The 13651-nt window shown below is 39.5% G+C and overlaps 1 protein-coding gene across 4 annotated transcripts in view; it reads left to right on the top strand.

Annotated features, from left to right (window-relative positions):
* Positions 1-10906, top strand: part of LOC125452608 (heparan sulfate glucosamine 3-O-sulfotransferase 5) — a 254892-nt gene extending 243986 nt beyond the window's left edge. For all 4 annotated transcript variants that reach the window (XM_048531247.2, XM_048531245.2, XM_048531248.1 and 1 more), the window contains one exon: positions 8574-10906. In XM_048531247.2, the coding sequence (XP_048387204.1) occupies positions 8574-9504 (931 nt within the window). In that variant the 3' untranslated portion in view covers positions 9505-10906. The remainder of the gene's footprint in view (positions 1-8573) is intronic.
* Positions 10907-13651: the final 2745 nt, after the last annotated feature.

The following is a 13651-nucleotide window of genomic DNA, read 5'->3' on the forward strand; positions in this document are numbered from 1 at the left end:
GCCATTTAGCTATGAAAGACGGCTTTTTGACAGTAGGTAAGGGAGTCAAAGGTTATAAGGTGCTGACAGGAAAGTGGAACTGACAGTACAACCGATCAGCCATGATCAGATTGAATGGTGGAGCAGGCTTGCAGGACCAAATGACCTATTCCTGATTCAAGTCTTATGTTCTTAAGAAAAGACTGTCAGTTCAGCTTTAGAAAAAAATGTCACTAATTACTTCTGTCCCTTATAAGTGCCACAGTGGATAAAATGACTACCTGATACGACACACATGCATCCTGACAAATAAAAAACCTAGATTCGATCCATGCCTTTCATTCATGTGGCACACCTCAGTTAAAACAGTGAAAGGATATTACTATTACCCTCAGGAGTTGAAAGTCAAAAATCAAGAGTTCCTAACTCCTGATCCTATATCAACAAGCCGCGTTAGAACGTGAAAGTATTTGTGGATGTGATTTAAGGGTATATTTGGGATTGACTTTGGTCCCTAAGTAGTTAATAATTTGCCAATCTCCAAGTGCTGAGACAATAATTGTTATTTGCCTGATGTATCAGAGGGATGCCAGCACAGGGTGAGACCTTAGTGAACTTTAACTACTGCCTTCAGGGAAGAGAAGAGAAAATTAGAAGGCAAAGGGATGTGCATGGATGGGGGACGGTTTGTTTCACTCAAGATCCATTGTGTCGGAATTGACTTAAAAGGAGAAACTGCAGAAATACGTTAAAAAGCCTGGAGAAAGAGAAACCGGAAAGGAAAAGAAAATAAATTGCAACTGAAGCTGGGCCTAACAGTCAAAAGTACTCTTGCAGCCCCTCAATACAAGAGGTAGTCACAGAGATGGAAAGGTAAATGATGCAAACAGCCTTGAAACTCAGGATAAGCACAACATAATAAATATTCTGAATGACTGTTCCCTCCACGTATTCACAAGGGAAGACATGAGCAACATGTCTTTGCCAAACAAAAATACCTCAAATAAAATCACTGACATGTTATAAATGGAGATGGAAGTTCTATATAAACTAAAGAAGTTCAAATCAAATAAAACCCAAGAGAAAGCTGGTATTTTTCCCTGTGTTGTAATAGATTAGGGTGCTGATTTGAACATCATTGACTGTCGTTATGAAAGAGTCCAGCAGTTTAACAACAGGCTAATATGATTCCCTTATTCAAGAAAGTTGACAAACCAGGCTATATATCAAAACCATTAATCCTTCTACATTAAACGTGCTGCATTTCCTGCCTCAAAGCAGAATGCCTGCTCTCGACGATTCTAAGCCAAGATAGTTGAGTGTTCCCTTGCTCAACAAAGTCAATTTTCCCCTTTTCTTCAACAACTGGTTGCCATAAAGTTTTGTAATCCTACCAATGATCGTCAATATCCATGTGAGCATCACACTACCAAGACCACTAAAAAATAATTTACAAATGCAGACGACTTTGTACTGGCCATACAAACAGCGACCTTCAAAAACATTGAATGTGGATGTAAATGCTCTCTTCAAATAATTATAAAGTTTTGGAGTCACAGACTACAACACAGAGAGGGGTGCTTTGACCCATCGTGTCCATGCCAGTCATTGTGGACCTCTCTACTCTAGTACCATTTTCCAGGACTTGGCTCAGAGCCTTGTATGGTATGGCACTTCAAGTGATCATTAAAAACTTCTTAAATGTTGTGGATGGTTTCCATCTTTACCATCCTCTGATGCTGCTTGGCCTGCTGTGTTCATCCAGCTTCACACGTGTTATCTCACATTCTCCAGCATCGGCAGTTCCTACTATCTCTGTAACAAGTATACCACATGCCTTCTTAACCACCTTTAACCACCTTACCTGTTATCTTCAAGGACTTATGGATATTCACACCAAGGTCTTTCTGATCCTCTGTACTTCCTAGGGTCCCACCATTTATCTTGCACTCCTTCACCTTGTTAATCCCCCCAAAATACATTGCTTCACACTGTTGCTTCTTAACAACAGCTGTACTTACTATGCAGTGATTCAAGACAGTGGTGTGCAATAAATATTGGCTTAGCCAGCAATGCCCACATCCCTTGAACAAATAATTTCTTTTTAAAAACTGGTTTTCAGTTGCTAGCTCAGAGCCAGTAACATTTCTCCTGTGTCAGTCATACCAAGAGGCTTTTCTCCCCTATGAACAATAGTGGAGAAGTCTTGGAAGGATTTGTGGGCTGATTATCAGCCTTTTGAGCTATGCCAATAACATCCCTTCAATGATCAAGAAGTCCCATCATAGCACTTGAATCCAGAGTTTCTGGCCTAAAAGTGGTGATGTTATGACTGTACCACAAGATCTCCATTCTTACGTGAATGCCCTAGATTCAAAAGTAATTACAATGGCACTGTTGCAGAAAGTTCCAAATGAAAAGAAAGAGCCAGCGAAATGTGAAGAAAAAGCTCAGATGTTGTAGAGTGTGTTGGATCAGATATGTAAGCGAGTAGAACAATGACAGGGAGAATTTTGGTCAGATAAATGTGGAGTTACATATCAGAAAGCAAACAGATGTGTGTACAAAAGTGTTGAAATAGTAAAGGACCAAGCTATATCAGATCTAACAGGTGAACTAGAATATGCTTTATTAGAATAGCCTTTATTGTCATATGCACTCAAATGAATGCTGTGAGAAGTTTGTAATTTTGCTTCTTGGTGCCATCTTAGGTACAGGTTACCTATGTACAGATACTTTATGTGTTGTCACAGAATTGAAATAGTAAAAAAAGACTCGCATGAGAATACAAAGTTTATAAGTCCAGAATGAGAATAAAATGTGTCTTTACAGTACTCAAGTTATAGTCCTTTGCTACTCAATCCATGCCCACTGGTCTTCAGAACATGAGACCTCCCCTTTGTCCCGGACTCACGTGCAGGACTTGTCCATCCAGCCACTCACTCTGCTCCATCTCCAGGCTCCAGCTGCAACTTGGCTCCAAGCTCAGTCCATGTTCACTCTACTCCTGCTCTGGGCTCCAGCTCGCTTCCGGGACTTGGCCCGTGCTCACTTTGTTCCCCACTCCAGGAATTGGCCTGTGCTTGCACCACTCTCCACTCTGGAACTTGTCCTGCACTCGCCCTGTTCTCCACTCTGGGCTCAGGCTGCAACTCACTTACCTTTGTCTTGCTTTCGTTCTCCCGGTAGGGTAGTTTAAGAAGTCGAACACTGGAGGAATGGGAGGAAGGTAAACTGCTACAAACAGGAAAAGAAAGAAAGCAAAAGGAAAAGGAACTGGTGGGCAGGGGAGCTTCAACTGGAGAATTTTATTATGCCATGAGACATGTCCAATGACTATAGAGCCCCTAACCTACTTATCTGATGGGATTTTGAACCACATTAGCAAACAGTCCAACATAAGATAAAGGAATAGCATTTACACTTTGCTGTGCTCTAGTTATGCCATATCTTGAATATTATGTCCAGTTTTGGTGACTAAGTGAAAAAGAAGTATTCAAATGTACCATACGTGTAAGGAAAATCCAATCCCTATGGCTGATAATTCAAATATTTCAGTTCCAATTGGGCTGATAGTTCAACCTTGCTAGCATTTTGCCTCCCATTTCAATGGAGATGGCTTTCCTGGAGCAGGTTATAGAGATCTGTCAAACCTGTTCTGTAATTTAATACAATCATGACATTGAAATTCAACTTTACTTTCCTGCCTGCTCCCCATATCCCTTAATTCCCTGAAACACCAACAATCTGTCTTCTCAACCTTAAATCTATTCAATGGTGGAGCATTCACAACTTTCTGGTGTAGAGAATTCCATCGATTCACAACATGGTCAATGAAGTAATTTTGCCTCATTTCGGTTCTAAATGACCCACTCTTTAATCTATAAGTGTCCATCACTGATGTCATTCATTTAGCAGAGGCAGGGATCTTAGACTTTCCTGTACAAGTGATAGTGAAGCCTCTGTTTCTTCTTTTTGAGAAGATTCACCCCTTCAATGATAAAAGTAAGAAAGGTAAAGTTGCTTATTTATTCACTGAGGTCACCAATGACTGGTGACAAAAACAGCTAAACAGCTTGTCCAAAGAACAGTCATTCTGGACTTGAAACATTAACTCTGTTTCTCTCTACACAGGTGCTGACAGACGTGTTGAGTCTCTGTAGCATTCTTCATATTTGTTTCAGATCTCCAGAATCCTTGGTATTTTGCTTTTATGCAAGGAATCTGCATGTTGTCCAAAACAAAATGACTTCTATGGAAGGGGTAGGCCTTTCCAACACATTTATTGGGAATTGCCCATTAACTACATCAAAGGTCAGGCTAGAACCGTTTGTTCAGTCAACAGAATACTTATAGTTATCAGGCTATATCAACTAATACAATCTAATCCCAATATCTTAGCATGTGTTCCCTCTAAGAAAGCATTGTATTTCTTGATATTTAAGTTGGATTCTGAGAAGCTAGGCATAGCCTTGCGTTGGTAATGATTAGATCATTCTACCATTGTCAGTTACCTATTCCTAATGAATGTAAGTTTGAAACAAATTACTGAATATGGGACACTTCAGTCTCAGTTCTAGTAATCAAAGGTTTATTTGCTCCTATTGTTGCAGATTCAATGTTAAGAGAATTTGAGCAACATTGCGTTTAATTCTTTTCAAGGAATTTGAACATCACTGGCAAACCCAACATAAATGCTAATCTCTAAGTACTCTTATGAACTAAGGTGAGAACTGAAGCCATCTATGTGATGTCGGTGCACTTACAGCATTGACATAGGGAGATTTCCAGCATTGTGATCTGGTGACAGTGAAGGAACAACAACATAATTCATAATACCATAAGAAGTAGGAGGAGAGATCGCTTAGCCTCTTGAGCTGCTCTGCCATTCAGTATGATTAGATTTAATCTGATTGTGACATTAACTCCACTTTACAGTCTGACCCCCAAGACATTTGATTTTTTTATCAACCAAAAAAATGTCTTAATTGGTTTTGAATAGATTCAATTAATTGCCATTTAAGAGCCTTCTCCTGCAACCCATGGCAGCAGAAGGCAGCAACACTTGTACAGCCTGCCAGCTGAAACCCAGGCTGTATTTTTTTTGCCCCTCAATGCTGATGATCTTGGCACCAAACAGACCTGTCAGCCTGACCCTGGTGAAACATCAAGCTTACTTCTTTGTCTGATGCCTCCTCTCCAGGACAATTTAGAGTACCAGCTGTGTCCATGGCTCATGGGACAAAAGGCCTGATGGTCATTTGACTGGTCAACAACTCTCAGAGGCTGGACTTCCTATGTGATGCAGCCAGAAAGCCGGCTTCAAGCCAAATGGCAGTCATTAATGCCTGCGAAGCGTTATGACCAATCATTGTCACTCATCACTTCTGTGTTGTCAGGGTTGGAAAGGAGGAGCTGTGAGGGTCCCTGCACTAACATAAACTTGAGCCGCACAGGTCACTAGAGCTGTGTTGGGAATAATTGAAGTATGTCAGTGGCAGTCACAAGCTATATGAAGTTCTTTGACAATTGCAAAAGACTTAATCACTTAGTGAGATTTTTGCAAGTTAACTTTCAACATTTATCCCAAGTCTTTATTTGTTTAATCAATGAATTTAAATTATTTGTGTAGCTAAAATAAACTAGGGTACAGGATTGATCTTCAGCAGCACTGTAAAACAGAATTTTCCTCCCTAGCCTTTCAATCCCTCAATGCCTATTGCTTCTTCTTCAAGTACTTCCCACTCTTTTAACCAACAGTTAATGCACACCTAATGGCACTTGCCCCTAATGTCCTTTCCTCCCCAAAATGATGGCATTACTTCTGCCTAAAACCAATCTTTATGTCAAGACTGCAAAACATCAGCTTTCTCTATCAGATAGACTGGGGACAATTTTACTCTTAGGCAGTTAATGGATAGGTGGTGGGAGATATCCGCCAGCTATTAACTGAGTGCAGTCTGGATCATTCCACACCAACCCCCCCACCATCCCTTGGGCCAATAAAGCAGGTAGCCTTCTGCTCCTCATCAGGCTTCGGAAGACAGAAAAAAAGGACAGTTGTCATATTGAGCCAACCAAGGGATAGAACCTCGGTTAGAAATGATAAGAAGCAATCCTGGGCCATTTTTGGATTTGATCACAGTGAGCTCTTTAATACGGCAGGTCGTGCCTCTAAACGTTAAACAGAATGTTTGCGATTAACATTAGTTTGTTTGATGACAGCAGTGATGGCATCAAAACTGCACAGAGGTCATAGAGACGTACAGTTATACAGCACCAAAATAGTCCCTTCAGTATGACTTGATTGTGCCGACAATTGATCCTAACCTGATCACATAGTCCCATTGGCCAGCATTTGGCTCATTTCCCTCAAAACCCTTCCTATTCACATAACCATCCAGATGCCTTTTAAATGTTCTAATTGTACTCACATCCACCACTTCCTTTGGCAACTCATTCCATACACACACCACACTCTGCATGAAAAATTTATCCCACGGGCCCTTTTTAAATCATTCCCCTCTCACCTTAAATCTATGCCCTCTAGTTTGGGACTTCCCACCTGAGGAAAAAGACCTTGGCTGTTCACCCTATCTGTGCCCCTCATGATTTTGTAAACCTTTATAAGGTCACCCCCTCAGCCCACAACATTCCAAGGAAAATTGCCTCTGCCTATCCAGCCTCCTTCCGTAGCTCAAACCTTCCAGTCCCCTTTCAGTACCCTCTCAAGTTCAACAACATCTTTCCTACAGAAGGGCAACCAGAAAGGTTGGCATTTTGGGATGTTAGTCGCGATGGTGAAAGTCAAAGCACCATTTTAAGTAGTATTGTCAGTGACCCAGTACTGCCCTGACTACATTAAATGAAATATTTAAATCAATCTCATGGTGTTTTTCTGGATGCATAGATGCATAAAATAGTCACCTTGTGAAATATACTTCCTGCTTCACCCATAAGTAAATATTCTTATATCTAGGAACAATTTTTCATCATCATAATTTAAGTTTCCATTCTGCTATACTCTTCTATTCTTTTACAGATATGAAGAGGCAACAGTTCAAAAATAATAGTTCTAACATATTCCTAATGTTGAATCACCCTGCTTGGTCCCTTGGTGTTCAATTGGTACATAAGTAACAGCATTGCAGGTGACACAAATGGGGAGCTGGTTTGCTGAATTCATACTTATGTTACAACAAAAACATATTGGCACTTGACAATAAAAAGTTCTGTCCCATTTATATGCAAAAGTAATCCACTTTTGGGAAATTGACAAAAAATCTACTGATATATTAAAATTTATAATCGCAAAATAAGTGGGATGCATGCTAAACAGCTTCTGGAAAATTGAGTATAAATTATTTAATATTGCAATATTAAATATTAGCTGTGCTCTCTATTTTCCCTAGTTTATCACTCTATTGTTACTGCCAAACTCTGCAAGGTTGGTGAATGGGATTTATATTCTGAAATACATATGATGTTACTCGTGTTCTCATACTTAAAATAGCATGTTTATCATAAGATGTGAGGGCCATGATTTTCCTAAAAAAAAATTAGCATAAAAGGCCCAGTAGCCTTCCTGAACAGAAATGTATTGGAGGGTATTGTGCAGTTATTGTACGATACATCTGCTTTCGACATACTAGCCAATGATCTATGTTGCCCCTTACCACTTGATAATGAAGATGAAAATGCTCCCCATGAAAAGAAAAAGAACAGCATACCTAGTGATAATGGGAACTGCAGATGCTGGAGAATCCAAGGTAACAAAGTGTGGAGCTGGATGAACACAGCAGGCCAAGCAGCATCTCAGGAGCAAAAAAACTGATATTTTGGGCCTAGACCCTTCATCAGAGGGTGATCTGATCATCTGATGATGGGTCTAGGCCCAAAACGTCAGCTTTTGTGCTCCTGAGATGCTGCGTGGCCTGCTGTATTCATCCAGCTCCACACTTTGTTATCTTAGAACAGCATACCTATTTGGTGATCTACAGGTTCAGTCTTCACAGGGATCTGTGATAGCTTCCAAGCTCCCCCAAAACTGAATCATTTATAATTTAGAATTATATTGAAAAAGAACATATGCTTGTATTACTATTGTGACATTCTTCTCTGAAAGCATAGCCATTTATTAAGGCAACGCCCAAGATTAAGCATAACTTCAACTAAAAGATACTTTGATAACTTTTAATAATGGATATCATTACAACATAATGTGAATTGAAAATCTTAAATGTTGTTATGTACATATTTTCAATGCCTCACTTCAAAGTCTATATTGGTTAAGTTATCACGGGTGTATTAATAGACATTATACTGACCTAGTTTAACAAACACAGAAATTGCTCGTGAAATTCAGCAGTTCTGGCAGCATTTGTGGACAGAAAACAGTAAACATTTGGAATCCAGTGACCCTTATTCAGAATTTGGTTCTGAATGGTCAATAGGCAGGAAACGTTAAACCTGCTCTCCCTCTACAGTTGCTGCCAGACCTGCTGCGGTTCTCCAGAAATTTCTGCTTTTGTTTTAGATTTCCAGCGTCAGTAGTTCTTTGCTTTATTGCTGTGACAATATTTATCTCATTCCAGGCTCCAGCCCACATGTCCCATAGAAGGTCAGTTTGGAGACCAAGAGCAAATCATGCTTCGGGCGTTACAGTACAAACGAGGATTGTCACATGATTTACGCAAAGGCAATGTAACAAAGGAACAAATCAGACTACACAACATGGTACAACAGCTTCCCCAGGCCATTATTATCGGTGTCCGCAAGGGTGGGACACGTGCCCTTCTCGAAATGCTGAACTTACACCCAGCTGTGGTCAAAGCCTCACAGGAAATCCATTTCTTTGACAACGATGAAAACTATGCTAAGGGTATTGAATGGTATCGGAAGAAAATGCCCTTTTCCTATCCCTATCAGATCACTATTGAGAAAAGCCCAGCATACTTCATCACAGAGGAAGTCCCCGAAAGAATTTACAAAATGAACTCATCCATCAAATTGTTGATCATTGTACGTGAGCCGACAACCCGAGCCATTTCAGATTACACTCAGGTCCTGGAGGGCAAGGAAAGGAAGAATAAAACCTACTACAAATTTGAGAAGCTTGCAATTGACACGACAACCTGTGAGGTAAATACTAAATACAAGGCTGTGAGAACTAGTATATACACAAAACACCTTGAGAGGTGGCTCAAGTACTTTCCCATTGAGCAATTTCACATTGTGGATGGTGATCGACTGATAACTGAGCCATTACCTGAACTGCAGTTAGTGGAGAAGTTTCTGAATCTGCCCCCCAGAATAAGCCAGTATAATTTATACTTTAATGCCACCAGGGGATTTTATTGTCTACGGTTTAACATTGTATTTAACAAGTGTCTGGCAGGCAGTAAAGGACGGATACATCCTGAGGTGGATCCCTTGGTTGTGAACAAACTGCACAAGTTTTTTCATCCTTTCAATCAGAAATTTTATCAGATCACTGGGCGGACATTTAGCTGGCCATATAAGTGATTGCTGCAACACTGTGTGTTGATATAAAGCAAAAATGTTCAATCAAAGGAAGGATATCCAAAACTTTCAAAAGTTGTCTTTTTCAGTAAATCGGATGGAATGGAGATGACTATATAATGGTTTGTTTTCAAAAGGACACAGTTATTATATTGCAGGGTGCTATACTTCCATTTGGTCATTTCATAAAAAGAAGAAATTGATGTGAGCGCAAAGCAGAGATATTTCCTTTATACTCATATCTAGTTTCTAATAAATTCTTATAAAAGGGAGAAAAGTTGAATTTTGAGAAATTTATTGCCACGTCGAGCAGGCAATGGTAAAAAGACCATTGATAAATTGAAATTGATATCAACCATATTCCAACTTACTTTGAGTTCTTATGTGTGGTTGTCACTGCTTCCAGTTTGGGAGAAGACACCTCTGTTATAAGTGAAGTGCCCTGACATTTTCTGCCCAACAAAAAAAAAATTAAACTCCCCATGTTTTAAGGTATGAAAAGATCAGTCATCAAAGTGGCCAAGATTTTCACTGAATCATCAATGACAGAGCTATTAGTTCATTATTGTTCCAATTGGCCTCATTCACTTCTGTCTCTGTTTTGGGCTTAACAGAGAGAGACAACCTTGTCAATAACAGGAGGTGAAACTGCCAAATTCAATTGCAGAAGCTGATATACGCTTTTTTTTCTTTGAGTATTTCAGTAAGGAAAATGCATTTCTTTGCATTTGTATTTTGATTGGAGAATGCAGTGCTTGTTGCGAAGATTTTGATCAAATTGTCTTCTTAATTTAACAGTTGTAAACAATTGACATTTTGAAGCAGTGGTCAGCTCACTATGCAGCTGTCACTCAATTTGATTCTACAGTAGAGTTAAGGTCCAGCCATTTCCTCTCAGAAAAAGACATTCATAGGAAAAGCACTGACATAAAATACAAAATACATTTAATAATGGACCTATAAAGTTCTAAACTATCATCAGTTTGTTTAGGTTTTCCCAACTTGTAGTCATTAAACTCTTGTATTAAACATTTTACTCACTTGTATCCATTCTGGTGTAATAAGCAATATAAATGGAAATTTATCACCAAGACTCCTGAAGAATTCAGTAACATTTTGATCTTCCAGTAGTTTTGTAGAGTCATCAGAACTACCTGTTAGCTCATGAAAAAAGTTGCAGATTAAGGAATATGTGAGAATGACAATTAAGTTGTTTCATACAACAGTTTTATTCAAACGATATATTTCAAATATTCCAGCACAATTTTAGCTGTGAAATGTTTCCAGTAATTCTCCTACTGACTTTGTAATACAGGTGAATCAGTAGGCCGTGATAATGGGAACTGCAGATGCTGGAGAATACAAGATAATAAAATGTGAGGCTGGATGAACACAGCAGGCCCAGCAGCATCTCAGGAGCACAAAAGCTGACGTTTTGGGCCTAGACCCTTCATCAGAGAGGGGGATGGGGTGAGGGTTCTGGAATAAATAGGGAGAGAGGGGGAGGCGGACTGAAGATGGAGAGAAAAGAAGGTAAGTGGAGAGGAGAGTATAGGTGGGGAGGTAGGGAGGGGATAGGTCAGTCCAGGGAAGATGGACAGGTCAAGGAGGTGGGATGAGGTTAGTAGGTAGGAGATGGTGGTGTGGCTTGGGGCGGGAGGAAGGGATGGGTGAGAGGAAGAACAGGTTAGGGAGGCAGAGACAGGTTGGACTGATTTTGGGATGCAGAGGGTGGAGGGGAAAAGCTGGGCTAGTTGTGTGCTGCAGTGGGGGGAGGGGACGAACAGGGTTGGTTTTGGGATGCGATGGGGGAAGGGGAGATTTTGAAGCTTGTGAAGTCCACATTGATACCATTGGGCTGCAGGGTTCCCAAGCGGAATATGAGTTGCTGTTCCTGCAACCTTCGGGTGGCATCATTGTGGCACTGCAGGAGGCCCACGATGGATATGTCATCTAAAGAATGGGAGGGGGAGTGGAAATGGTTTGCGACTGGGAGGTGCAGTTGTTTCTTCCTCTCACCCATCCCTTCCTCCCACCCAAGCCGTACCTCCATCTCCTACCTACTAACCTCATCCCACCTCCTTGACCTGTCTGTCTTCCCTGGACTGACCTATCCCCTCCCTACCTCCCCACCTATACTCTCTCCACCTATCTTCTTTTCTCTCCATCTTCGGTCCGCCTCCCCCCCTCTCCCTATTTATTCCAGAACCATCACCCCATCCCCCTCTCTGATGAAGGGTCTAGGCCCGAAACGTCAGCTTTTGTGCTCCTGAGATGCTGCTGGGCCTGCTGTGTTCATCCAGCCTCACATTTTATTATCTTGAATCAGTAGGCCAGAATGTTTCAAACACTGACATTTAGATTTTTACTTAAAAAGTTGCACACTGTTTCAGCCTCAAAAATATTGTTTTTAAAATAATTTTCCACATTTCAAAAAGGTAAAGTACCCTTGCAATTGGAGGGAATGTTAGTCAGGGTTTCATTCCATGAGCATAATTTAGTGATCCCCCAGCTAAAGGATGAACAAGTATTGGATGGGAGCAGACTGGATTTGGCTCTAATATGCTCAATACTGAACTTCAATAACCCGAAAACATTCACTTCTTTGCTTTATACGTAAAGAATAGATATTTGGCATCGGCATGTTGCACGGCCATATCAGAGCACAATTCAGTACCTTTATGAATGAATAATAGAGAATTGGGGAAGCATTTTATAAACATGTTATTTTCTTTACTTTCCCAGAATTCCTTAGAATAAATCCAATTCTTATATATTTAACACTTTACATGTAGGCATTCACAATACAGACTGATATTTGAGGATCTTCTTATGGTCTGCTTGAGATTAGGAATTTGGCAGATGGCTAATCATAGCTATGCACCACTGTGATTAAAACTCAAAATGCAAATCTCAACAATGACGCATTTGAAAATTGTTTAGAAAGAGGTAAGTCAAGATAGTCTAAACATCAATATGGATTACATTGGCAAAAAAGCTCCCAAAAACATAATAAATTTGTCATGTTTTTCAACTGACTTGTTTTAATTGTTAAATAGATCTGATTAGATGATTTTGTTTTTGTTAGGTGTTTTTTTATCATCACCTTGAAATAATGATTCACCTAGTGTCAGTGTTTATGGTACTGGAGCTTTGAATGCAATTCCCATACTACACATGAATTTTATTCCTTGACGGCATAGTTTAAGTACTATTAAAAATCTCTCAGCAACTCAAAAAATCTACAACTTAATTTTTTCAAGTATTGTTTTTAGAGCAAGTAGCTGTGTATGGGATTTTGCATTCAAGATCCTGCCTACTTGTGTCTCGGTATTACATTTACAATTGATCAGATGGAAACTCTTGTTCTCTTTTCCAATAACAAACACAACCACGGAACAGAAATGTATATATGTAACATACTTTTGTAAATATTAGTTTGACACAGCTATTTTGTATATTAGTGATTCTGAAATGCGTGTTTAATCTGGGATTAGATTTTAAATTCAGTCTCATTTACTTTTGGCCACTAGCCTCTCTATTTCACATCTAATCCCTGATCATTCTCCGTACATATAAGGAGCTCAAGAACATTATCCACATTGCAGTTTCTTTAAAATGTGACTCTCTTGTTCTATCATGGTTGTTAAAACCTTGGCATGCTGCTGTTAACATTATTATCTGCCAAACAGTGAAAAGGAAGTACACTTTCTTAGAGCACATTGGAAATGTCTGTGTGAGTGCACAACACCAAAACGAATTTTGTTACTAGACTGTAAATAAATTGTTTTTTGTAATGTCTAACGACACCTTTTATGCAAAAGACTAATTGACTAAAGTAATAATTTGCCATAAAAATAAAAGAAAGCTGAACCATATCTGTGGAGTGCAACCTGTTTATCTCACAATTTTATCTAGTGTCTGTACTTCAACACTTAATATTTAAAGTAAATTATAATCACACCATTACAGTTGTATTCAAACCTAACATTGTAACATTTTTATTGGCATGTTTTGTAAAAGAGGATTACAATCACTATTAGAATCCTGGGCGTTCATTCAAACTTGATGTGGCAACTGTGCTTTACTAATAAAGCCATGCAAAATTTTTAGCCTAAATGATCAGATTATAATTTTTTTCCATCTTAAA

Source organism: Stegostoma tigrinum, chromosome 4, assembly GCF_030684315.1.
Source record: "Stegostoma tigrinum isolate sSteTig4 chromosome 4, sSteTig4.hap1, whole genome shotgun sequence".
In the NCBI taxonomy this organism is placed as follows: Eukaryota; Metazoa; Chordata; class Chondrichthyes; order Orectolobiformes; family Stegostomatidae; genus Stegostoma; species Stegostoma tigrinum.